The sequence below is a fragment of the Scyliorhinus canicula genome, chromosome 8 (assembly GCF_902713615.1).
Source record: "Scyliorhinus canicula chromosome 8, sScyCan1.1, whole genome shotgun sequence".
Taxonomy (NCBI): Eukaryota; Metazoa; Chordata; class Chondrichthyes; order Carcharhiniformes; family Scyliorhinidae; genus Scyliorhinus; species Scyliorhinus canicula.
The window spans coordinates 153,399,205-153,426,401 of NC_052153.1; the positions used below are offsets into that span (position 1 = coordinate 153,399,205).

The 27,197-nt window shown below is 46.0% G+C and overlaps 1 protein-coding gene across 6 annotated transcripts; it reads right to left on the reverse strand.

The window, feature by feature from the left end:
* Positions 1-1,081: 1,081 nt before the first annotated feature.
* On the reverse strand, positions 1,082-24,866 carry enc1 (ectodermal-neural cortex 1). 6 transcript variants are annotated; one of them, XM_038805475.1, is made up of 3 exons: positions 24,343-24,866; positions 7,494-9,301; positions 1,082-4,050 (listed from the first exon to the last, which is right to left on the reverse strand). In XM_038805475.1, the coding sequence occupies exon 2, from the start codon at positions 9,293-9,295 to the stop codon at positions 7,520-7,522; it is 1,776 nt and encodes a 591-aa protein (XP_038661403.1). In that variant the 5' UTR covers positions 9,296-9,301; positions 24,343-24,866; the 3' UTR covers positions 1,082-4,050; positions 7,494-7,519. The 6 variants fall into 6 exon arrangements, with proteins under 6 accessions (XP_038661403.1, XP_038661399.1, XP_038661401.1 ...); XM_038805471.1 differs by lacking the exon at positions 24,343-24,866 and adding an exon at positions 13,550-13,862; XM_038805473.1 differs by lacking the exon at positions 24,343-24,866 and adding an exon at positions 13,261-13,283.
* Positions 24,867-27,197: the final 2,331 nt, after the last annotated feature.

The following is a 27,197-nucleotide window of genomic DNA, read 5'->3' on the forward strand; positions in this document are numbered from 1 at the left end:
TTAATTTGAAAGCTGTGGGAGAAAATGCTGGGACCAAGTTCTGACAGTAGGCAGGGAATAATGGCAGGTTTATTACCATGGCTTTGTGTTGTTATGTCCCATACCCCTTCCCCACCAGAGCAAAAATGAGCTCAACTGGTTTTTAACCAGGAAGCCTTAGTAATCAACTGTGACGGTTCTGCATTATGGGCTTTTATATTCTATCTCAGTATGACTCGTGTCATTGAACTATCGCAAACAACTACTGACATATCACTTGGCTATGAAACCAGATCTTGCGCTGTGGAATTTTAACTTGTCATATGTGGTTTTGTGTACAACTATTTGGCCATTGATTATTTGGATTTTTCTCGGTGCATATTATTATTTACTACGTTTAGAAACAAGGGACTGGGATATCTAGGACTGGGATCAAATTATCTCAGCATTCCTAGAGTGGGCAAGGGAGGGATAATCAGCCAGGATTCCCAAATTGATCCCTGTCCACCACTGTAAAATGGGCATGAGACAAGATCCAACTGTGGTACCGTTGCAATAAGATAGCCTATGACGATTAACTGTACATACAGAATATATGGTCTCTTGAGGGAAGTACCTAAAGACTGCTGTCATCTATGGAGCATGCCCATCAAGAGCCAATCTTAAGGCGAGAATGACAAAGTTGGCATAAAATATTTTAAAGATACATAATTTCATATATATGCTTTTTAAAAGATGATAGGGCCCTTCCTCAAAAGCAAAGCCCTTCCCCCACAGATTATCATCAGTTCTGAGGTAAAGGTTTTGGTTGCTAGGTAACAACAGAGTTAAATAGAAACTTTGTCCATCTTAGGTTCTGGAGCACGAGCAGTTACTTGCAACAGTAGCATAGGAAAGACTGACAAAGATTTCTAATTACAAAACACAGTCACAACGCCTTGTACATTTCAAATCCTCAAAAAGCTGGGAAATAACTGCTTATTTTAAGCAAAGCAATCAAAATAAAGAGATAAAGGGACCAAATAATTGTCTGTGACAATATCTTCCCTTCCAGATAAAGCACTGGACCACAGTACTGGCTAAATAACTCAATTCAGATCACTTAGAAGAAACGGCAACACAATTTAATTTCTTTTGAGTTCACATTGTGAAAAAAAATTACGTTTACAAAAATGGTACATTCCAGCCGTAAAAAAAAGGAAATGCTTACAGTAAATCTTACACTGACATAATTTTACATCACATACATCTTACTCTTGTTGGTGCAGACATTATTCATTTCTAATCATTCTCATTCAGACAGGTGTCAGCTCTCATGAAAAGGCCTTTATACAATTACATTGGAAATAGAAGAGTGCGCTTTGTTATGTGTTGCTATGGTGATGAGTGGACAAAATAGGAAGAACCTCCTTGTCTTACGCCAACTTTGTGTGTGCACTCTGCTGTGAATTGCATTCTGTTCAAACTGTGCAGTGTTTTTGCAGATCTGCAATAGTCAAACAGCAAGCAAAATTTCCACATCAATTCAAAAAGCAGGACCCCAGAAAGTTCCCTGCAGGGCCTGAGGCCCACCCTGCTTTTAGTTACCTTCTCTTATTCAAGGGCCTTTAGACTTCAAGAAATGTTACTAAAAATGGCCACTATTCCTGTCTCGGTGGTTGACAAGGTGCTGAATGTATTTCTTCCAACTGCACCATTAGTCAAAACATTGAGAAAAATGCTGCTTTTGCATATTTATAAGGAAATAGGAGTTTAAAAATACCCAGGTTTTTAGACAAATAACGTGCCACTAAACACAAGACACCCACCATTATATTATCATTCCACTTCAAAAACAAAACGTCTATATTACTCCCATTATTTAATAGTTATATTAATTTTATTGGTACCCTCCCTGCCCCATCTAATTTTCTCCAGTCCTCTCCTAAATGACTCATGTTGATACATGTTCACTGGTCGCACCTAGTCCCTGGCCAAAAATGGCTATTCTTCATGTGTGAACTTCAACCATGCAGTGCATGCATCATTACTGACCCTATATGGTCATCGCCCAATGACCATATTAAAACTTTCCAACAGGGATAACTGCCTAATGATCACAAGCAGGAATCATGAGTGATTGTCCACTCCCTAACCCAAGATAATTGAAAGTATCTTAACTTTTTTGATCACCCTTTACGTTATCTCCTGGTTGGCTCAATTCCAAAATGGGAAGTGCCTTTATAGGAACACTTACTTGTTTGATTTATATCCGATGTAGAGGCAAGGTAGTGAATCATTGAAGTACCATTTTACAGCCAGATTACATGGAAATGCATGTATTAAGTTTTGGAATTTCAGTGTTTTATGTGTGCTGACCATTTCTATAATCATTTCATCACAATAATGTTCTTCAAAAAAAGTTTACTCAAACGACATTACAATAATCAAATAGATAATAACATTTATAAATGAACAAAGATGTCACTGAATGCTTTTCTCTGACTTTCAGACACTGGCCTTATTCTTTTAACACTTAAATTGTTGAAACATGGTGCTTTACAAAAGGGCTTAGAAATTCTGATTGCTGAAGTTCACATGCAAAGAGTTAACATGCTCATATTGCATTTTGCAGCATTATATTGTTATGCAGGCATTGACCTGTTTACTTTAAATGGATTAACATCTGTCTAAAATCTGCCTACCATACGTAGGAATCTGGTGGAGCATGTTAATCCTTCAAATGTAAACTACACCAGTCAGAAATCCTTAACTAAATTCTACAAAATTTTGATATTCTAACCTAAATCTCACTCTCTCTCTCGTCTATCCTGTGCGTACCAGGAAAGGTTGACCCTTGGATCATAACAAAGGCTGCCTACAGCTTTGATCATTTTCACTGAGTGGTTCAAGGTAATTGTGAGTAATAAGGGACCACATTAAAAAATGGTCTGGGCTGGACAGAGTTGCCTAGAAGGCTGCACGCATGTACATGCTGAAAGATTAATTAGTACGCACCGAATAGTGTTGTTAACAGAGCCTTGGAAGTATTGGATAGTTTATTGATACATGGACATATGTTAAAACCGACACCATGCACTCTGGTGAACTACAGGCCTGGGAAAGTGACCTCACTGACTTCTGGCTTCTGTACCCATCTCATTTCCGATTGGAAATTTCCCCTTCCCTTCCATGCTGCTTTGCACTTTCCAGTTTAATGTGACAGAGAAAGGGTATGGTTTTCAAGAATGTGGGCAGTCCCCCCCAACCCCCTACTTCTGCTATACAAGTGTGCAAATAACTCGTTACTCTCTTTAACACAGAATACACATTTATGAACACTTGTCATTTCAATGTGCAAGCAACTTCATTGAGCAATAAATATCCTACAATCATATAATAAAGAAGGCAAACATAAATAACAGATTCTTATAAAAGCAGTATCCTCAACCCTCAGGTCATTTTTTTCCTCCTCTCTTTTAATAAAGTTGACCTTTAATGATTCAGTTGTATTTTTGCAGCTGACTCCCCACCCCTTGTCCACATCCTGAAGGATTTTGCCTGCCTGACAGCATGGGCTCCTGAAGCAGGGTAATTGCTGCCTCAGGCATTGCCGGCAACAATGTCCAGAGCCCCTGACCCATTAGTGAAAAGTTAGGAAGGCACAGCATTATCTGTATTCAGTCCCATATCCACATCCTTCACAATCTGCCCACGCCCTCACAGCTGGTGCCAGGATTTCAATTCTCATGCTACGAGGTGACAGCCATTTAAAATTTCATACAAAAAATGTTAAGAGTCAATAAAAAATGAGAAGTGTGGTGGTCAGTCTTAATTTTTGGAGGAGCCGAATAACATCACTGTTAGTTCACGATTTATCACCACTACCAATCATCAATCAGAAACTGCTTCATAATCATAAGATATGCAATGTGTGTATATGGAAACAAAATGTTTTCTTCATGTCACTAATAGTGGCCTGTTGAAGCCAATTCATTTAAGCTCAAACAGGTAAATAGGGTATGCTTTTCTCTTCATTTAAGTGGTGTTTCTTCACAGTAGACAAAATCTTCACATCGGGAGTCCTGGCATCTGTTCAAAAAGAGAAACAGGATTCTGTTATTGTTCGTATTTGACTTCAACAGTTCATCTATTCCAACAAAGTAATCATTTCATAGCCAAGTGAACTGGTGACAGAGTAATGACTGTAATTTTGCCTCACTAAATCTTTTATTCTTCGCCATATTCATTCGCAATTTATATTGTAGTTTTTGTGTTCAATGTAAATAGGCTCATATTGCTTGTGCTGCTCTGTAAGGTCAGATCACTGCCCAGGATCAATGGGGGAGTACTCCATTCCAGTGTTTTTATGGTCACAAGTGCAAACTTCCCATCAAAACACAATCTTCACGGGTCCAGCATCATTCCTGCACATTAGATTGTAAAACATTGAACAAACTGACGAATAGCAAATTCATGTTCTAGGCAAACCATGTGAGGTCACATTGAATTAATAGTCTAAGCTTAAAAAAATAGATTAAATCATTTATTGCACATTACTAGAAGCTTATTCATATATCCCGAAGGCATGATTCTGCATTATCTAAAATAAATCTTCTTAGGCCTGATAGCATGAGCAATAAATGAAATAATCACTGCTTTCACCCGAGAAAGTTCATCTTTGTTGTAGCAAACATCTCCAAGTGCATCAAGTTTAGGTTCCATTGATCAATGGAAATAAGACACCCATATGGCTGCAAGGACTCTCTACAAAAATACTTGGGTTCAGCCATTAGCTCAGTTCCTCACACTGGCAATAAAAATTATTTGTTATCATTGGCAAGTGTTGTTTTTTGCAAAAATATACTTTATTCGCAAAGTATCTGAAAGAACATTTCAAAATGGCCATCACACAAAGTGCAATATTCAGGTTCTTTACATATGTCATGTTGCACACTAAGGTGCTTTAAGAAACATTACATTCATTTCAAAATGGTCATTACAAATGGTGCAAAGATATTTAAGTTGCCGACGTAGATCAAGTTGTACTCTTGAGGTGCTTCAATACAATTGTGATACATGTAATATTCACAGTACTGTATACATTCAATGTAAGTCATACAGCCCAAGGAGGTTCTGTACAATTTACAGCCCCTCACTTCACAATGGCTGAAAGGTCTTACGTGTAATATTCACAGTATACATTTAATGTAAGTCATACAGCCCAAGGGGGTTCTGTACAATTTCCAACCCCTCACTTCACAATGGCTGAAAGGTCTTAGACAGCGACCTTCCCCCATTGCGCCTCTGCGGCAGCTTGCCCAAGCTTTAGTGTATCCCTCAGCACGTAGTCCTGTGCTTTGGCTACTAGATTGAAAGGCTCGATGTAAAGAATCTCAATTAGCAAGGGATTTCCCCAATCCCCACACCTTCTACTCACTTCACAAGGAGGACAAGGCTGCACCGACTAAATATTTCTAAACATCTAAATTGGGGTACGCCTTCTTTATTTTAATAGGCTGGATATATATGATTTGAATAAGATGAAATATTAATTTATGGTAACGGTCCAAAATATACAAAATGGAAATGCTAATTGCAAAAATATGAAATCTGAAGCGTTAAGATTTCTATTAAAAGAGGAGGTTGTATAGAAAATGAACTTAGATTTCTAAAGCAAGGATTAAATGAAAACGCATGGAAAACTCTTACAATCAGTGACTGAAAGCTGAAATGAAAGTGCTTAAACAACAAAGGTGAACCAATAATAGGAGAAATTATTATAACTAAAGACTGCACGAGTCCTTAAGGCCTGTGACAATCCCATCTCGCCTGTCATGTGGTGTAAAATGCATTGATTTAATGAGCTTTTATTAAAAAAAGAACTATAATAATAACTTCAAAAGTAAAATTGCACTTTTCACTAAGCTAGCAAAAAAAGAAAAAAAAATAACATGGTTAGAAAGATCACACACAAAAGTATCAAAAGAGCATTGTGGTGATTACAGGGAACATTCTGGATTGAACTACGAGATAAAATAGCTTTGCTCCATTAGAACGGAGTATAACATTACATATACAATTTTGTTTCAAAATGCTTGCTGCTCCAACCCTGAACTGTAACCAATGGGCTCCCTAATGTTTTAAGAAGGATGAATGGAAGCCTCTTGTCCTGTCCGGGTCACGCAAGTGAAAGCAAGAAATAGCCAACTGTGATTGCCATCAGCTTTTGGTTGCTGTTGTGCAAATCCCTATGCGCAATTTTCGTCTCCATCCCCTCGCACTCTCTTCTAGACCAAGGACAATAGACGGTTAATTTGACTTCAAAATGAGTCTGTTACTGATCCCCTCTGCCTCAGCCTGTCATTAAAAACCTGTCAACATGGCTTTTTTGGAAACGATCAGGTCATAATATCAGGAATGGGGGATTGATATTACATTAACCTTCCAACACATACCAATAAAAAGGATACTGCAAAGTTAATGCAGGAAATTTTATGCTTTTTATTGCTTCATCTTTGTTTCGCTTCATAACTTATTGGCTGCTAGCCAGCTTTATGACAGGCCATTATCCCGAGACTAAATAAATCACTGCAGAATGGCAGGTTCTCAGATTAAATTAAAGCATTTGTTTATACGGTATATAGGTAATCTAACTTGCTTTTTTTAGGATTAGTTGATCTTTCAATGATAATATTTGAGTACAAATGAATCAGTTTATGTTATTTTGCAAACATTGCTCCTGTCAAAGCACTTGCAAACCGGAAAGCCTTGCATTGACTCATCAGTCAGACACTGAGCAATCAACATCTGCATAAATCTGTACCAAAAATGATGGTTCCACCTTCAAAGGCACCACAGCCGCTCTTTTAATTCGGGATGAGAGCTGGACAAGCTGGGGCTGAGGCGGTTGGCAAACCATCCTAACCTCAGTAGGAAGAGTTCTAGGTGATTGAAACTAGCAAATGACCACAGTGTGGGAATGGAATGTTAAGACAGCAGGAGGCCACCGCTGAGGACTGAAAGCAGGTTCCAGGGCATTCAGGTACGTCATGGGGAAATGGTTTCACTGCTAGGGGTGGGAGTGGAAAGCTCCCAGGCAGGGAAGACTTCAGCCTTCCCTTAGGAGATGTAGGCCTGAACACGCCCACTCCGCTTGACAGGATATTCGAAAAGATTCAAATGACCCGCCTCTCCTAGCCCTGATTACTCTTTCCGCCAGGTCAGATGGCAAGTTAGCTACAAAGGCTTCCATACATGGGTCTCTGGCTAAAATAGTAGTTGTGCCCGGACAACGTGATCAGATTTTGACCTGCAAATTTGAAGGTAGACTCAAACACCTTTTATTATCTCACATGACTGTCCTGGAACAATGTGGGTTCATTTCTCGCTTGGCACCACAGCTTCAACATGAAAACGTCAAGCAGATCTCCCACTGGAGCACGTTTCATTTTAACTTGTTTTTCAACCATGTTCAAGCGCGACGGCTTATTTCACAAAATCAACTCTTGTTAATGAATTTAAGAACTCCTTACCTAAGAAACACTGAAGGATTGTACTTCTATGCAGGAAGGTGCTTCCACGTACTAACGAATGCTGTGGGAATTAATGAATAAGGTACGGTAGTGATGCTGTTCCATGTGTCCAAAGTGGGATCATAGCAGTCTAATGTTTTACACCTCTGAGTGCCAAAATAGCCTCCAACTACATAGAGTTTATTTCCAGAGGCGACGGCATGGCAGCTCATTCTTTTTGCAGTCACATCCCCCACCTTAGTCCATTGATAGGTCTCACTGTTAAACCTATATGCGGAACATGCCGAGAATTCAGTGTCCCCACCCATGATAAAAATTTGGTTGCCCAACACAGCCGCAGCTGTGTACCTCCAGGGCTGAGGGCAGGTAGCAGGCACAGTCCACCTGTTTTCACACGGGTCATAACATTGCACTTTGGGCAGTTTATCATGGCTCACACTAGTACCACCAAAGGCAAACAACCTTAGCTTGGCACTGACCACAGCTGCATTGCTGACACCTTCCCGAAGAGGAGCCACCATTGTCCACTTATTGGTGACTGGGTCATACTGCTCCACTTGTTTTAGAGAGACAGAGGGTGATGCTGGTTGCCGCCCTGTGGCTGCAGTGTGCCCACCGACCACATACAAAGAATGTTTCAACTCGGCAGATCCATGGCCAAACCTCGCAACAAGCATTGGAGCGGATTTGGACCATTCTTCGTGAAGAGTATCGTACACCCAAACATCTTTGGAGACCCCATTTTCTAACCCTCGCCCTCCAGTCACATATACTTTGCAGCCAATTGCACATGCACTAAACTCTTTACGTGGGCTGGGGATATCAGCTTTTGGAATGATCTCTTTTGCCTTGTGGTCTATTAGGTAAACTTTGTCACACATGAAAGTTTGCCCTCCAAGCAAGAGCAAGGAATGGCCAGTTTTGCGAGGTCTGGCACAAAGACTGGTCACCACTCCGTCGTTTTGTAAAATTTTTAATTTGCAGTGTATTGCTTCTTCGATTAACTCTTTACTCTTCATCTGCCTGGTTATAAGCTCTTCCATGGCTACATTCTCCATTAAGTAAACAGCTGGCAGGAGGGCCAATCGAACTGTTTGCAACAGTTCCGGCAAACAACAGTGGCGTCTATTCACGTCATACTTCACCCACTTTATGGTGGTCTCGTACACAAGCTTCTCATCCTCTGTCTCCAGCTCTTCACTGGAGAGAAGCTGCACCAATGTGTCCTTTGGCAGCTGCATAAAGTCTTCACTTTTGCTGACAGTTGGGAAGTTGCTGAGGCACATTCTCCAGGACAGCTCATAGAGCTTCGTGCAATGATGGGCATCAGAGAGCAGCAGCATTCCAAGACAATTGGTTGGATGTAGATTTTTCTCCAGGAATTCTGCACAAGCATCTCGAATGTCCTGGAACTGCAGCATGTCCCCAGCCTCCAGAAGGGACTCTGCATTTTCTTCATTGATAAGGACACGGGATGAGTAAGCATAGTCTAAGAGGAGTTCCAGAACTTCTGGGTGTATGGAATTATGGAAATTCACTTCATTATCTTTGCTCTCACGTAATCCTCCACTGAACATGGCTTCAAAATATCGGCTGCAGGCAGCAAGCACGGCCCTGTGGCAAGGAAAGGTCTTTTCTCCTGCATGGAGGAGGACATCCGTGAATAGCCTCTGCTGTCGTAGAAGATTCAGGTGTGTGAGAACACTGTCGGCGTATGTAGTTTTGTGGAAGAGGTAAATATTCATTGAGCCATTGCTGGCTCTTGATTTTCGATTCTCGTGCATGCTGACTGACATTCTCATCAAACACTGCAGGGAGAGAAAAAACAAATAAAGAAATCCAGTTAATTCGCTTTTGAAATACAAAATTTCCACCAGTTTATTTTATGCTATGTTTATGCAAAGAGAACTTTTCGCAACATTTACCACAGATCGACAATAAGCGATTTTCATTTCATTTTCAGATCTCTCAAAACTACCTCCCAATACCATCCTCCCTTTTCAGCCCAAAGGCAGAGAACTGCTTTGCAGTGACTGAATAAGTCAAATTCCAATTCAATTATTGGGGATTCTGGATAACCAGTGTTGTGGAAGATTGCATTCGACAATTCTTTTAGTTTTCTATGAAAACCAAAGGCCAAGTTTTACTATTAAGTGGGATTGTTAATCATGGACATTGGTTTAGAGTGAAAAGACCAGTTTCATTTTTATTACATTCTAGGGTTTTATGGTGTCTTCGGGATTGCATTTGACAATGTCTGAACATTGTGCAGGGAAAAACCTGTCCAGCCTGTTTACTGCCCACTTCCAGAGTGTGCCATCTAGTGGGTACTTGAAATAACGATGAAAGGCAGGTGAAGTCTGCATTCACAATCTAATGGGACACTGCTAAAACTATAATTATATAGTGCTCACTGCTGACACCAGGATTCCAATATAAAGTGGCAGTGAATGTGTAATTTGTGTATTATGTCTATTTGGACTGTACACACAGCGAAACAATTATAGTGCTGCCCTTCCACACACTGGTTTTGTCTGTTGAGATCAAATTATTAACAACAGTGTGCAATATTGATGATGTCTGTCACTCTCAGTACTGGTGGGAGTAATTAGAGGTGATGAATTAACAGTGTTTGCAAAAGAGTGTTATATATTATAGTGTATTAAAGCGGCATCTTATCCATATAATGTATTGATTGCAACGTGATGATTAAGCTAGTGGAAAAACTATAGTGAAATTAACATGAATCCCACACTGATAGAGAATACTCAATACCATACTGAAGTACTTAAGGAATGCTCAATAGCATACAGATGTACATAGAGAATACTCATTGCCACACTGATGTACATAGAGAATACTCAATATAATTCTGATGTGCATAAAGAATACTCAATACCAAAGGGATGTACAAAGAAAATACTCAATACCATTCTGATGTACATACAAAATACTGAATACCATACTGAAGTACATAAAGAATACTCAATACCATATTGCTGTACATGGAGAATACTCAATACCATTCTGATGTACATAAAACATACTGAATACCATACTGATGTACATAAAGAATACTGTATACCATAAAGAATACTGAATACCAAATGATGTACATAAATAATACTCAATACCATACGGATGCAGTTAAAGACAAACCCAGTATACAATACTCACTGAATATTAAACACTTGTCTCAAGATAAGTAATGGTCATATGAATGTCCATAAGACCATAAGACATAGGAGTGGAAGTAAGGCCATTCGGCCCATCGAGTCCACTCCGCCATTCAATCATGGCTGATGGGCTTTGTCAGCTTTGCTTGGTTAGTATTAAACTCATCTCTGAGCCAGAAGATGTGTGTTCAAGCCTTATTGTGGCAATTGAACAGAGTTAAGTTGATACGTGCTAAGGAACTGTTGTCCTTTAAATAGACTATTATTCAGTGGAAGATCCCAAGACATTATCTGGAGAATTTGTCCTGATATTCTGACCAATACTTCTTCCCCAATCAATGCCACCAATAATAAATGAACCAAACATTCACCTTATTCAATACGGAGGATAGTGCCCTGTGTAAAGTAACCACTGCATCTGCCAACATAGCAGCTTTAAGATTGTGTTTTTGTTTCCGTTCCACCCCAGAACTTAAACTGATCCTTCTTCTTTAAAAAGTGGGATTTAAAACAGTACTCATTTTATTAGGGGCAACATTAAAGGACTTTATTTCCACCATGCCAATTGCTGGAATATGTCAAGCCTGCATCAATAACGGTGCCATGAGATGCAATTCAAGCCATTTGAATTATTTTGCATCACACCTTGTATGGCACGCATGCATATGTCAAGTCAGTCATTTTACTCTACAAAATAAAATGCGAAAAGGCTGATGTAAGTAATGATTGAATATAATTTAAAAATGAGGTGAGTGGATTTTGTCTAATTTCATGTAATAATTTATATGCGAATTTATACCAAATCAAAAGCCAATATATTCACATTTATATGACCGACTAAAGACAATACGAATTTTGGCAAGTCAAGGTATTATAATCCTTTTACTCCTGGTTAAGATGTTATCTTCTGAAGGTAACAAAAGCAGAACTGTTAAAAACAATTTACACCATTAACACTAAATTTAGTTGAATTACCTTTGCAACATCTCGCTATTTATTCACGTCCTGCTTTTTTTTGAAATTGTGTGAAATATTCCATAATGCTTCTGGAGTAAAAAGACACAATTTCCGACTAAAAACAATTAGAACCAGTAGCTGTGTATTAGAGGGATTGCTAATGTCACAGGTATTGTTGCTGTGCATGGTGCACACTCTTGCAGCCCATTAACACCGGCCATATCCGGTAACTAACTTGCATTGTTGGTATTGCACTTTGATAGATCCATCTGATGCTCTAACACTTGCTGATCATCTTGGGAAAGCAGCTCGTTGCTTGCATTACTTTCACAGAATCACAGAATGGTTAAGGCACAACAGAAGGCCATTTGGCCCATCGTGTCTGCACCGGCTCTCCAAACCAGTATCATATCTTAAAACCATTTTTGCTCCCCCCCCCCCCCCAATTTCGTCACGAGGTAAGTTAGATTGCAAGACATTATTAGCAATATGACTTTTAAAAAATCACTCCTCTTCCCCACACTGAAACTTTCCCAGTTGTGTGTGTGAACCCTTAAAATTGCTGAATGATAATTACAGTATGTCACGGAAATAATGATCCCTACCCCCCCCCCCCCCCCCCCCCCCCCCCCACTTTTTCTACCATGGACAGTCAGAGCCAGGTTTTGCTAAGAGGGGGGTGGTTAACAATCCCAGTTACCTGTCCTTTTCACCGCCTTCCTGCTCTGCACCCAGAAACAAAAGCACGAGTGAAACACAGTGACATTAGACTGATTTCATTCTGGCGGCGCTTTGCTTCTTTTGACGTTTACTTTGAGCTGAATAAAGAGTCGGCGCTGTTACTGTACCTTAGAGCACCGGCAGCTGCAGCTGAAAGCAGTCATTAAACTGAGTCCCTCACCCGTGCGATTTTACTGGGGGTGTCTTCATGTGCAAAGGACCAAATACACTTGTAATTTGCAGCCTTTTGGCACAAGTCAAAGAAATGCCTGGGACCCATTGTCAGTGGTGAGCTATTCTCTTCATTCTGCGGAAGTGGGCGATTCCTCAAACCCAACACAAACTTGGCTGCTCACCAAATCAAACCCCAGAAGTGATAACTTACACGTGTGAAGCGGCGACTTTCGGCTTTGATCAAATTGTATGAATTTCAACCACACCGCGGGCTGGATAGAATTCCTCACGTCTCTATTGGGGATTTGGTGGAAGCTGCAATCATTGTTGCTGCATTTCCCCCCCCCCCCCCCCCCCCCCCCGCAAAACATGACTTTAACAAAATGCATCCTTGGCTCCCGCCAAAGTAAACAAGATGATACAATCCGACCGCGGTTCCCCGTCCCAATGTCTGCTCCCTAGGGCATACACTCCACTCCACAGCCGATTATCACTGTTAATAAACTTATTGCAAACACAACCCTGCCCAGATACATCCGAGAAAAATCACTCATACCGGGGGACAAGGACAACTGCAAGTTTCCATTTTATTACAGGGATCAAGTTCAACCTTGATACAAGATAATATGTAATCGTATCACAAGCTTCTGTACCCTTCACTGAAATCCCTCAGTTACACCCACTGTCTCCCTGTCTTGGACAGCTTCGCTGCAGACACTGATATTTGTGGTTAGGTTTACCCGCTAACGGTTTCTTAATGGTCCGACTAGGGACCATGAGGGCGTCTGGACCGTCCTCTCAAAGCTTCCTTCAAACTATGAGATGGAGTGATGCTGCAAGACCTTCATCAGACTGAAGCAAAGACAGGAAGCGCCTCTCCGACACACAAAAGGGAGTCCCGAGTCCGAAACTGACATTAATATGTAAATTACCGTCTGATGTAGCAAATGTTACAGCCACGAGACTGTTCTGAATAGATAGCAGTCAAGTGTCTTCAAATGCAACCCCCCCGGCCCCGCGTTTACTTACAAGCAGAACAGTCGATTCACCAAGGCTCCAATGACAAAGTTTGTTTAAGTTTTAAAACGTGCATCCGCTCGCTGGTACCCCGGCTTTGCGATGGGAGAGGACAGGGTTGGAAACAGCAGCTGCCGGCTGCTCGGTCAGAGCAAACAGCGGCTCTTTTCAAACACGCGAGTACTCACAAGCCAGGGAACATGGGCAGCCGCACATAGATAGGGTCACAAAGGAGTCTAAACAGGCAGAGAGGGGCTGCACAGTAAACAGCCCAGGAGAGGGAGTTTACACAGTAGCTCCGAACTGCTGCCTGGTCCAGTCATAGCCACTCAGCGCAGCAACCAACCAGTACAGAGTGGAAACCGCACAACCAGCCCCACATTGTTCGACATTTATCCCAGTCTCATTCTGTTACCCCAGTCAAACACTTACCCCAATCCCACATTAACATATCCCACACTTACCCCAGTCCCACATTTACCCCAATCCCACATTAACATATCCCACACTTACCCCAGTCCCACACTTACCCCAATCCCACATTAACATATCCCACATTTACCCCAATCCCACATTAACATATCCCACACTTACCCCAGTCCCACATTTACCCCAATCCCACATTAACATATCCCACACTTACCCCAGTCCCACACTTACCCCAATCCCACATTAACATATCCCACATTTACCCCAATCCCACATTAACATATCCCACACTTACCCCAGTCCCACATTTACCCCAATCCCACATTAACATATCCCACAGTTACCCCATTCCCACACTTACTCCAATCCCACATTAACATATCCCACACTTACCCCAGTCCCACACTTACCCCAATCCCACATTAACATATCCCACACTTACCCCAATCCCACATTAACATATCCCACATTTACCCCAGTCCCACACTTACCCCAATCCCACATTAACATATCCCACACTTACCCCATTCCCACACTTACCCCAGTCCCACATTGTTACCCCAGACGCAAATTATTACCTCAGTCCCACATTGTTACCCCAGCCCCACATTGTTACCCCAGTCCCACACTTACCCCAGTCCCACATTGTTACCCCAGTCCCACATTGTTACCCTAGTCCCACATTGTTACCCCCAGTCCCACATTGTTACCCCACTCCCACATTGTTACTCCCAGTCCCACATTGTTACCCCAGTCCCACACGTACCCCGAGTCCCACATTGTTACTCCCAGTCCCACATTGTTACCCCCAGTCCCACACGTACCCCCAGTCCCACATTGTTACTCCCAGTCCCACATTGTTACCCCCAGTCCCACATTGTTACCCCAGTCCCACACTTACCCCCAGTCCCACATTATTACCCCCAGTCCCACATTGTTACCCCAGTCCCACACTTACCCCAGTCCCACATTGTTACCCCCAGTCCCACATTGTTACCCCAGTCTCACACTTACCCCCAGTCCCACATTGTTACCCCAGTCCCACACGTACCCCCAGTCCCACATTGTTACTCCCAGTCCCACATTGTTACCCCCAGTCCCACATTGTTACCCCAGTCCCACACTTACCCCCAGTCCCACATTATTACCCCCAGTCCCACATTGTTACCCCAGTCCCACACTTACCCCAGTCCCACATTGTTACCCCCAGTCCCACATTGTTACCCCAGTCTCACACTTACCCCCAGTCCCACATTGTTACCCCAGTCCCACACTTACCCCAGTCCCACACTGTTACCCCAGTCCCACATTGTTACCCCAGTCCCATATTGTTACCCCAGTCCCACACTTACCCCAGTCCCACATTGTTACCCCAGTTACACACTAACCCTAGTCCCACACTTGTACTCCAGTCCCACATTGTTACCCCAGCCCCATATTACTACCACAATCCTAGACTTACCCCAGACCCACATTGTTACCCCAGTCCCATATTATTACCACAGTCAAACATTTACCCCAGTCCCACACTCTTACCCCCTCCCACACACTTACCCCCTCCCACATTCTTACCCCCAGTCCACCACTGGCTTCCCAGTCCCACACTGAGCCAGTCTCACTCAGTCTCTCTATCCCTCACCCAGTCTCACTGTCCCACACTGACCCAGTTATTCTCACTGTGACCCAGTCTCACTCTCTCACACTGAACCAGTCTCCCTATCCCTCACCCAGTCTCACTATCCCTCACTGACCCAGTCTCACTGTCCCACACTGACCCAGTTATTCTCACTGTGACCCAGTCTCACTCTCTCACACTGAACCAGTCTCCCTATCCCTTACACAGTCTCACTCTCCCACACTGACCCAGTCTCACTCTCCCACACTGAACCAGTCTCCCTATCCCTCACCCAGTCTCACTACCCCACACTGACCCAGTTATTCTTACTGTGACCCAGTCTCACTGTCCCACACTGACCCAGTTATTCTCACTGTGACCCAGTCTCACTCTCTCACACTGAACCAGTCTCCCTATCCCTCACCCAGTCTCACTCTCCCACACTGACCCAGTCTCACTCTCCCACACTGACCCAGTTATTCTCACTGTGACCCAGTCTCACTCTCCCACACTGAACCAGTCTCCCTATCCCTCACCCAGTCTCACTACACCACACTGACCCAGTCTCACTCTTCCACACTGAACCAGGCTCCCTATCCCTCACCCAGTCTCACTATCCCACACTGACCCAGTCTCACTCTCCCACACTGAACCAGTCTCACTCTCCCACACTGAACCAGTCTCACTCTCCCACACTGACCCAGTCACACTCTCCCACACTGAACCAGTCTCCCTATCCCTGACCCAGTCTCACTACCCCACACTGACCCAGTTATTCTCACTGTGACCCAGTCTCATTATCCCACACTGACCCAGTTATTCTCAATGTGACCCAGTCTCACTCTCTCACATTGAACCAGTCTCCCTATCCCTTACCCAGTCTCACTCTCCCACACTGACCCAGTCTCACTCTCCCACACTGAACCAGTCTCCCTATCCCTCACCCAGTCTCACTATCCCACACTGACCCAGTCTCACTATCCCACACTGACCCAGTTATTCTCACTGTGACCCAGTCTCACTATCCCACACTGACCCAGTTATTCTCACTGTGACCCAGTCTCACTATCCCACACTGACCCAGTTATTCTCACTGTGACCCAGTCTCACTCTCCCACACTGAACCAGTCTCCCTATCCCTCGCCCAGTCTCACTCTCCCACACTGACCCAGTCTCACTCTCCCACACTGAACCAGTCTCACTATCCCTCACCCAGTCTCACTACCCCACACTGACCCAGTCTCACTATCCCACACTGACCCAGTCTCACTATCCCACACTGACCCAGTCTCACTATCCCACACTGACCCAGTCTCACTATCCCACACTGACCCAGTCTCACTATCCCACACTGACCCAGTCTCACTATCCGACACTGACCCAGTCTCACTATCCCACACTTACCCAGTCTCACTATCCCTCACTGACCCAGTCTCACTATCCCACACTGACCCAGTCTCACTATCCCACACTGACCCAGTCTCACTATCCCACACTGACCCAGTCTACCTATCCCTCACCCAGTCTCACTATCCCACACTGACCCAGTCTCACTATCCCACACTGTGACGCAGTCTCACTATCCCACACTGACCCAGTCTCACTACCCCACACTGACCCAGTTATTCTCACTGTGACCCAGTCTCACTATCCCTCACTGACCCAGTCTCACTATCCCACACTGACCCAGTCTCACTATCCCTCACTGACCCAGTCTCACTATCCCACACTGACCCAGTTATTCTCACTGTGACCCAGTCTCACTATCCCACACTGACCCGGTCTCACTATCCCACACTGACCCAGTCTCACTATCCCACACTGACCCAGTCTCACTATCCCAGACTGACCCAGTCTCACTATCCCACACTGACCCAGTTATTCTCACTGTGACCCAGTCTCACTATCCCACACTGAACCAGTCTCACTATCCCACACTGACCCGGTCTCACTATCCCACACTGACCCAGTCTCACAATCCCACACTGACCCGGTCTCACTATCCCACACTGACCCAGTCTCACTATCCCTCACTGACCCAGTCTCACTATCCCACACTGACCCAGTCTCACTATCCCACACTGACCCAGTTATTCTCACTGTGACCCAGTCTCACTATCCCACACTGAACCAGTCTCACTATCCCACACTGACCCGGTCTCACTATCCCACACTGACCCAGTCTCACTATCCCACACTGACCCGGTCTCACTATCCCACACTGACCCAGTCTCACTAACCCTCACTGACCCAGTCTCACTATCCCACACTGACCCAGTCTCACTATCCCACACTGACCCAGTTATTCTCACTGTGACCCAGTCTCACTATCCACACTGACCCAGTCTCACTATCCCACACTGACCCAGTCTCACTATCCCACACTGACCCAGTCTCACTATCCCTCACTGACCCAGTCTCACTATCCCACACTGACCCAGTCTCACTATCCCACACTGACCCTGTCTGACTATCCCACACTGACCCAGTCTCACTATCCCACACTGTGACCCAGTCTCACTATCCCTCACTGACCCAGTCTCACTATCCCAGACTGACCCAGTCTCATTATTCCACACTGATCCAGTCTCCCTATCCCTCACCCAGTCACACTATCCCACACTGACCCAGTCTCACTATCCCACACTGACCCAGTCTCACTAACCCACACTGACCCAGTCTCACTATCCCACACTGACCCAGTCTCACTATCCCACACTGACCCAGTCTCACTATTCCACACTGACCCAGTCTCACTATCCCACACTGACCCAGTCTCCCTATCCCACACTGACTAAGGCTCACTATCCCACACTGACCCAGTCTCACTATCCCACACTGACCCAGTCTCCCTATCCCTCACCCAGTCACACTATCCCACACTGACCCAGTCTCACTATCCCACACTGACCCAGTCTCACTATCCCTCACTGACCCAGTCTCACTATCCCACACTGACCCAGTCTCACTATCCCACACTGACCCAGTCTCACTATCCCACACTGACCCAGTCTCACTATCCCACACTGACCCAGTCTCCCTATCCCACACTGACTAAGGCTCACTATCCCACACTGACCCAGTCTCACTATCCCACACTATCCAGTTTCACTATCCCACACTGACCCAGTCTCACTATCCCACTCTGACCCAGTCTCCCTATCCCTCACCCAGTCTCACTATCACACACTGACCCAGTCTCACTATCCCACACTGACCCAGTCTCACTATCCCTCACCCAGTCTCACTTTCCCACACTGACCCAGTCTCACTATCCCACTCTGACCCAGTCTCCCTATCCCTCACTGACCCAGTCTCACTATCCCACACTGTGACCCAGTCTCACTATCCCTCACTGACCCAGTCTCACTATCCCACACTGACCCAGTCTCACTATACCAGACTGACCCAGTCTCACTATCCCACACTGACCCAGTCTCACTATCCCACACTGACCCAGCCTCACTATCCCACACTGACCCAGTTATTCTCACTGTGACCCAGTCTCACTATCCCACACAGACCCAGTCTCACTATCCCACACTGACCCAGTCTCACTATCCCACACTGACCCAGCCTCACTATCCCACACTGACCCAGTCTCACTATCCCACACTGACCCAGTCTCACTATCCCTCACTGACCCAGTTATTCTCACTGTGACCCAGTCTCACTATCCCACACTGACCCAGTCTCACTATCCCACACTGACCCAGTTATTCTCACTGTGACCCAGTCTCACTATCCCACACTGACCCAGTCTCACTATCCCCCACTGACCCAGTCTCACTATCCCACACTGACCCAGTCTCACTATCCCACACTGACCCAGTCTCCCTATCCCTCACCCAGTCTCACTATCCCACACTGACCCAGTCTCACTATCCCTCACTGACCCAGTCTCACTATCCCACACTGACCCAGTCTCACTATCCCACACTGACCCAGTCTCACTATCCCACACTGACCCAGTCTCCCTATCCCTCACCCAGTCTCACTATCTCACACTAACCCAGTCTCACTATCCCTCACTGACCCAGTCTCACTATACCAGACTGACCCAGTCTCAGTATCCCACACTGACCCAGTCTCACTATCCCACACTGACCCAGTCTCACTATCCCTGACTGACCCGGTCTCACTATCCCACACTGACCCAGTCACACTATCCCACACTGACCCAGCCTCACTATCCCAGACTGACCTGGTCTCACTATCCCACACTGACCCAGTCTCACTATCCCGCACTGACCCAGTCTCACTATCTCTCACTGACCCAGTCTCACTATCCCAGACTGACCCAGTCTCACTATCCCACACTGACCCAGTCTCACTATCCCACACTGACCCAGTCTCACTATCCCACACTGACCCAGTCTCACTATCCCACACTGACCCAGTCTCACTATCCCACACTGACCCGGTCTCACTATCCCAGACTGACCCGGTCTCACTATCCCACACTGACCCAGTCTCACTATCCACACTGACCCCACTATCCCACACTGACCCAGTCTCACTATCCCACACTGACCCAGTCTCACTATCCCACACTGACCCAGTCTCACTATCCCACACTGACCCAGTCTCACTATCCCTCACTGACCCAGTCTCACTATCCCAGACTGACCCAGTCTCACTATCCCACACTGACCCAGTCTCACTATCCCAGACTGACCCAGTCTCACTATCCCACACCCAGTCTCACTATCCCACACTGACCCAGTCTCACTATCCCACACTGACCCAGTCTCACAATCCCACACTGACCCAGTCTCACTATCCCTCACTGACCCAGTCTCACTATCCCTCACTGACCCAGTCTCACTATCCCACACTGACCCAGTCTCACTTTCCCACACTGACCCAGTCTCACTATCCCAGACTGACCCAGTCTCACTATCCCACACTGACCCAGTCTCACTATCCCAGACTGACCCAGTCTCACTATCCCACACCCAGTCTCACTATCCCACACTGACCCAGTCTCACTATCCCACACTGACCCAGTCTCACAATCCCACACTGACCCAGTCTCACTATCCCACACTGACCCAGTCTCACTATCCCACACTGACCCAGTCTCACTATCCCACACTGACCCAGTCTCACTTTCCCACACTGACCCAGTCTCACTATCCCAGACTGACCCAGTCTCATTATCCCACACTGACCCAATCTCACTATCCCACACTGACCCAGTCTCACTATCCCACACTGACCCAGTCTCACAATCCCACACTGACCCAGTCTCACTATCCCACACTGACCCAGTCTCACTAACCCACACTGACCCAGTCTCACTAACCCACACTGACCCAGTCTCACTATCCCACACTGACCCAGTCTCACTATCCCTCACTGACCCAGTCTCACTATCCCACACTGACCCAGTCTCACTATCCCACACTGACCCAGTCTCACTATCCCACACTGACCCAGTCTCACTATCCCACACTGACCCAGTCTCCCTATCCCACACTGACTAAGGCTCACTATCCCACACTGACCCAGTCTCACTATCCCACACTATCCAGTTTCACTATCCCACACTGACCCAGTCTCACTATCCCACTCTGACCCAGTCTCCCTATCCCTCACCCAGTCTCACTATCACACACTGACCCAGTCTCACTATCCCACACTGACCCAGTCTCACTATCCCTCACCCAGTCTCACTTTCCCACACTGACCCAGTCTCACTATCCCACTCTGACCCAGTCTCCCTATCCCTCACTGACCCAGTCTCACTATCCCACACTGTGACCCAGTCTCACTATCCCTCACTGACCCAGTCTCACTATCCCACACTGACCCAGTCTCACTATACCAGACTGACCCAGTCTCACTATCCCACACTGACCCAGTCTCACTATCCCACACTGACCCAGCCTCACTATCCCACACTGACCCAGTTATTCTCACTGTGACCCAGTCTCACTATCCCACACAGACCCAGTCTCACTATCCCACACTGACCCAGTCTCACTATCCCACACTGACCCAGCCTCACTATCCCACACTGACCCAGTCTCACTATCCCACACTGACCCAGTCTCACTATCCCTCACTGACCCAGTTATTCTCACTGTGACCCAGTCTCACTATCCCACACTGACCCAGTCTCACTATCCCACACTGACCCAGTTATTCTCACTGTGACCCAGTCTCACTATCCCACACTGACCCAGTCTCACTATCCCCCACTGACCCAGTCTCACTATCCCACACTGACCCAGTCTCACTATCCCACACTGACCCAGTCTCCCTATCCCTCACCCAGTCTCACTATCCCACACTGACCCAGTCTCACTATCCCTCACTGACCCAGTCTCACTATCCCACACTGACCCAGTCTCACTATCCCACACTGACCCAGTCTCACTATCCCACACTGACCCAGTCTCCCTATCCCTCACCCAGTCTCACTATCTCACACTAACCCAGTCTCACTATCCCTCACTGACCCAGTCTCACTATACCAGACTGACCCAGTCTCAGTATCCCACACTGACCCAGTCTCACTATCCCACACTGACCCAGTCTCACTATCCCTGACTGACCCGGTCTCACTATCCCACACTGACCCAGTCACACTATCCCACACTGACCCAGCCTCACTATCCCAGACTGACCTGGTCTCACTATCCCACACTGACCCAGTCTCACTATCCCGCACTGACCCAGTCTCACTATCTCTCACTGACCCAGTCTCACTATCCCAGACTGACCCAGTCTCACTATCCCACACTGACCCAGTCTCACTATCCCACACTGACCCAGTCTCACTATCCCACACTGACCCAGTCTCACTATCCCACACTGACCCAGTCTCACTATCCCACACTGACCCGGTCTCACTATCCCAGACTGACCCGGTCTCACTATCCCACACTGACCCAGTCTCACTATCCCACACTGACCCAGTCTCACTATCCCACACTGACCCAGTCTCACTATCCCACACTGACCCAGTCTCACTATCCCACACTGACCCAGTCTCACTATCCCTCACTGACCCAGTCTCACTATCCCAGACTGACCCAGTCTCACTATCCCACACTGACCCAGTCTCACTATCCCAGACTGACCCAGTCTCACTATCCCACACCCAGTCTCACTATCCCACACTGACCCAGTCTCACTATCCCACACTGACCCAGTCTCACAATCCCACACTGACCCAGTCTCACTATCCCTCACTGACCCAGTCTCACTATCCCTCACTGACCCAGTCTCACTATCCCACACTGACCCAGTCTCACTTTCCCACACTGACCCAGTCTCACTATCCCAGACTGACCCAGTCTCACTATCCCACACTGACCCAGTCTCACTATCCCAGACTGACCCAGTCTCACTATCCCACACCCAGTCTCACTATCCCACACTGACCCAGTCTCACTATCCCACACTGACCCAGTCTCACAATCCCACACTGACCCAGTCTCACTATCCCACACTGACCCAGTCTCACTATCCCACACTGACCCAGTCTCACTATCCCACACTGACCCAGTCTCACTTTCCCACACTGACCCAGTCTCACTATCCCAGACTGACCCAGTCTCATTATCCCACACTGACCCAATCTCACTATCCCACACTGACCCAGTCTCACTATCCCACACTGACCCAGTCTCACAATCCCACACTGACCCAGTCTCACTATCCCACACTGACCCAGTCTCACTAACCCACACTGACCCAGTCTCACTAACCCACACTGACCCAGTCTCACTATCCCACACTGAACCAGTCTCACTATCCCACACTGACCCAGTCTCACTATCCCACACTGACCCAGTCTCACTATCCCAGACTGACCCAGTCTCACTTTCCCACACTGACCCAGTCTCACTATCCCAGACTGACCCAGTCTCATTATCCCACACTGACCCAATCTCACTATCCCACACTGACCCAGTCTCACTATCCCACACTGACCCAGTCTCACAATCCCACACTGACCCAGTCTCACTATCCCACACTGACCCAGTCTCACTAACCCACACTGACCCAGTCTCACTAACCCACACTGACCCAGTCTCACTATCCCACACTGACCCAGTCTCACTATCCCACACTGACCCAGTCTCACTATCCCACACTGACCCAGTCTCACTATCCCACACTGACCCAGTCTCACTATCCCAGACTGACCCAGTCTCACTATCCCACTCTGACCCACTCTCACTATCCCACACTGTGACCCAGTCTCACTATCCCACACTGACCCAGTCTCACTATCCCACACTGTGACCCAGTCTCACTATCCCACACTGACCCAGTCTCACTATCCCACACTGACCCAGTCTCCCTATCCCTCACCCAGTCTCACTATCCCACACTGACCCAGTCTCCCTATCCCTCACTGACCCAGTCTCACTATCCCACACTGACCCAGTTATTCTCACTGTGACCCAGTCTCACTATCCCACACTGACCCAGTCTCACTATCCCTCACTGACCCAGTCTCACTATCTCACACTGACCCAGTTATTCTCACTGTGACCCAGTCTCACTATCCCTCACTGACCCAGCCTCACTATCTCACACTGACCCAGTTATTCTCACTGTGACCCAGTCTCACTATCCCACACTGACCCAGTCTCACTATCCCTCACTGACCCAGTTATTCTCACACTGTGACACCAGCATGGTATTCACGGTTCCTCTATCAAGCTTCCTTTTAAAAAAAATACAAATGTTTCACAATCAGTTTGCGTGCTGACGGGTGTGAAAAGAAAGATGGACTTACCGAAACTTGTGAGCAGATGATCCGGCGGGGGAAATCATGGTCTTGGACTGGTGCAGGACGTGTTCGCCCGGCTGTTTGAGGGTTGCTGTGTTCTGGAGCTGGGAACAACGCTGCGAGTTGACTGCTGATCGACCGGGAAATAGCCTGCTCGGCTGCCTGCGAAAGAGGGAGTGCTGTCACAATGAGTGGCTGTCACCCTCTGCAGTCAGCGTTGGACAATGCACAGTAAGTATGTTGGAAAGCGCCCGTCACCCAGCAAGCAATACAATGCGCACTGCTCAGAAAGCACACAGTGACTGCGAGGCAGCAGGGTCTGCGCTACGGCGATTTATACTGAGAGGGAGATCACAATTGCGAGAGCAACCCACTTGTCGAAGCCTTGGAGCATTTCCAAGCGGGTTATAGTAGTCAGCTGCTCAGCTCTGCCTGTGAACGATTCCAATGCGTTTGACTGTCGTTAAAGTGAACCGATTGGCAGTGGGCTGATATCACCAACAGCAAATCCCCAACCCAAAGCCTGTTACATGAAACGTACGGAGGACCAGAGCTACTTATGAGAGAGCTGGTCTGGCGGTGGTCTTTTGATAGGCTGCTAATTTCACCACAATGTTGAATACTCTCCTGTTATCTATTTTCTTCCTCTGACAGCAGAAACTGCTGACAATGAACAGTCTGACAGGAAAGCATATGCTATGTAAATACATCCCCGGCTAGAGAACTTTGCTGGCAGATTATTTCCCCTAGTTCTGACCATTTTGGCTCGAGTATACAATTTACAATTAAATACAAGTTTACACGCACATTCTCACTCACACACATTCATACAGATATGCATTAACATTTTTTAAAAATCGCTATCATGAGCAGTGGGACACTTTCCACATTGAGCGTAGGTATTGCTGTTTCTTATCTTGGTCAGTATAACTATCACTATCTTTATTATTGTTACATTGATAAACATGGACCATTTAGTATAAACTACAGCATAAACACTGCTGTATCCATATCAGTCACTGTAAACACTGTCACCATTTCGACATTGGCTCTTTGTGGATAGCGTTCTGTTCATGTTCCGTAACAGTGAATGTGGTTTTTATTTTTCGCTTTCATAGGATATGGGCGTCGCTGGCTCGGTCAGCAGATCCTTAATTGCCCTTAAACTGAATGGCTTGCCAGGCCATTTCAGAGGGCATTTTTAAGAGTGAGCCACATGTAGTCCAGACCGGGTAAGGATGGCAGATTTCCTTCCCTAAAGGGGTATAAGGGAACATAGAACATAGAACATAGAACAGTACAGCACAGAACAGGCCCTTCGGCCCTTGATGTTATGCCGAGCAATGATCACCCTACTCAAACCCACGTATCCGCCCTATACCCGTAACCCAACAACCCCCTTAACCTTACTTTTTAGGACACTACGGGCAATTTAGCATGGCCAATCCACCTAACCCGCACATCTTTGGACTGTGCGACAATCAATGATAGTTTCCTGATCACCATTACCACAACTAGCTTTTAAATTCTAGCTTTTTTGAATTTAAATTGCACCAGATGCTGTGTTGGAATTTGAACCCATGTCCCCAGAGCATTAGCTTGGCCCCTGGGATTACTAACACTACCACTATGCTACCGTCTCACCTAGTTTACCCTAGTTCTGTCAGTGTGACTTGATAATGTGAATATCAGTTAAAGAGAGCAGTGTTCCTACTCTGTAAAGTAACACTGGTTATATCTGGGAAATGTTGACCATAAAGCTAAATAAGCAGGGATGGGGATGTGCGATTAACCAGTGCCAGTGCTTCTGATGCAGCGAGCACATTAACTTGGTGCTGCCTGCTCATTTAAATAATTATAGCATGCAGCCAGCACTACGCATATTGTTGAGTGGCTGTATGCAGGAATAGGGCTAACACAAGTTCATGCTAGCCTGCAATACTTCAAACCAATTTGTGGGCGGCACGGTGTTGCAGAGGTTAGCACTGCCGCCGAGGGCGCTAAGGACTCGGTTCGATCCCGGCTTCAGTCTGTGTGGAGTTTGCACATTCTCCCCGTGTCTGTGTGGGTTTCACCCCCACAACCCAAGAGACGTGCAGGTACTTGCCCCTTAATTAAAAAAAATAATTGTGTACTTTAAATTTATTTTAAAACAATTTGCAACTTAAGCTGGAAAAGGTGCATGAGGTTAATTGAATTTGACCTGGGAGGGATTCAAAAAATGATAGAACATGATAAATAGTGGTCGGCAAGACTTTCCAATACCGCACTTTGGGTTAGGAGGCAGTGAGCGGGAGAGATGCCATCAATCCACAGGGCTCAAGTCCCTCCAGACAAGCAGTTGGTGCTACCAGACACCCGTAGTAGTCAATGCCAGGAGCCTAGCCCAAGTGGATCCTTGAATGCAGCACCACAAGGAGTTCAATGACCTCACCTGAGTGATCAAGGTTAATGAATGTATCCTCAAATGCTTTATCTCACCAACTGCCCCAGTAGCCTCACGTTGCTCAATGCACTACACCCCATGACTCACCGACCAACAATCTGTATAATTCACAACTCATACGTAACACTTATAGTGTCACTTTACTCCCACATACTTAGCACTGCTTGATGCAAGCCTCATACTCATATCTCACAGCTTGTACAACCACAACAGTCACATCAACTAAATAAATTGCCCTACACTCACAGGCACACTTGCAGGAAAATACGGGTTTTTGATTTGCTTCTTTTATTTGTTCATGGGATGTGGGCATCACTGGCTGGGTCAGCATTTATTGCCCATCCCGGTGTGCATTTCAGAGTCAACAACCACATTGCTGTGGATCTGGAGTCACATGTAGGCCAGACAAGGATTA

What these genes read in the sequence shown, in the direction of transcription:
- enc1 (XM_038805470.1), bottom strand. Translation starts at nt 12,510, where the DNA reads ATGACTGCTTTCAGCTGCAGCTGCCGGTGCTCTAAG. An exon ending in GCAGCTGCCGGTGCTCTAAG is followed by an intron (nt 9,302 to 12,474) that starts GTACAGTAACAG and finishes CTCTCCCTGCAG; the next exon opens with TGTTTGATGAGAATGTCAGT.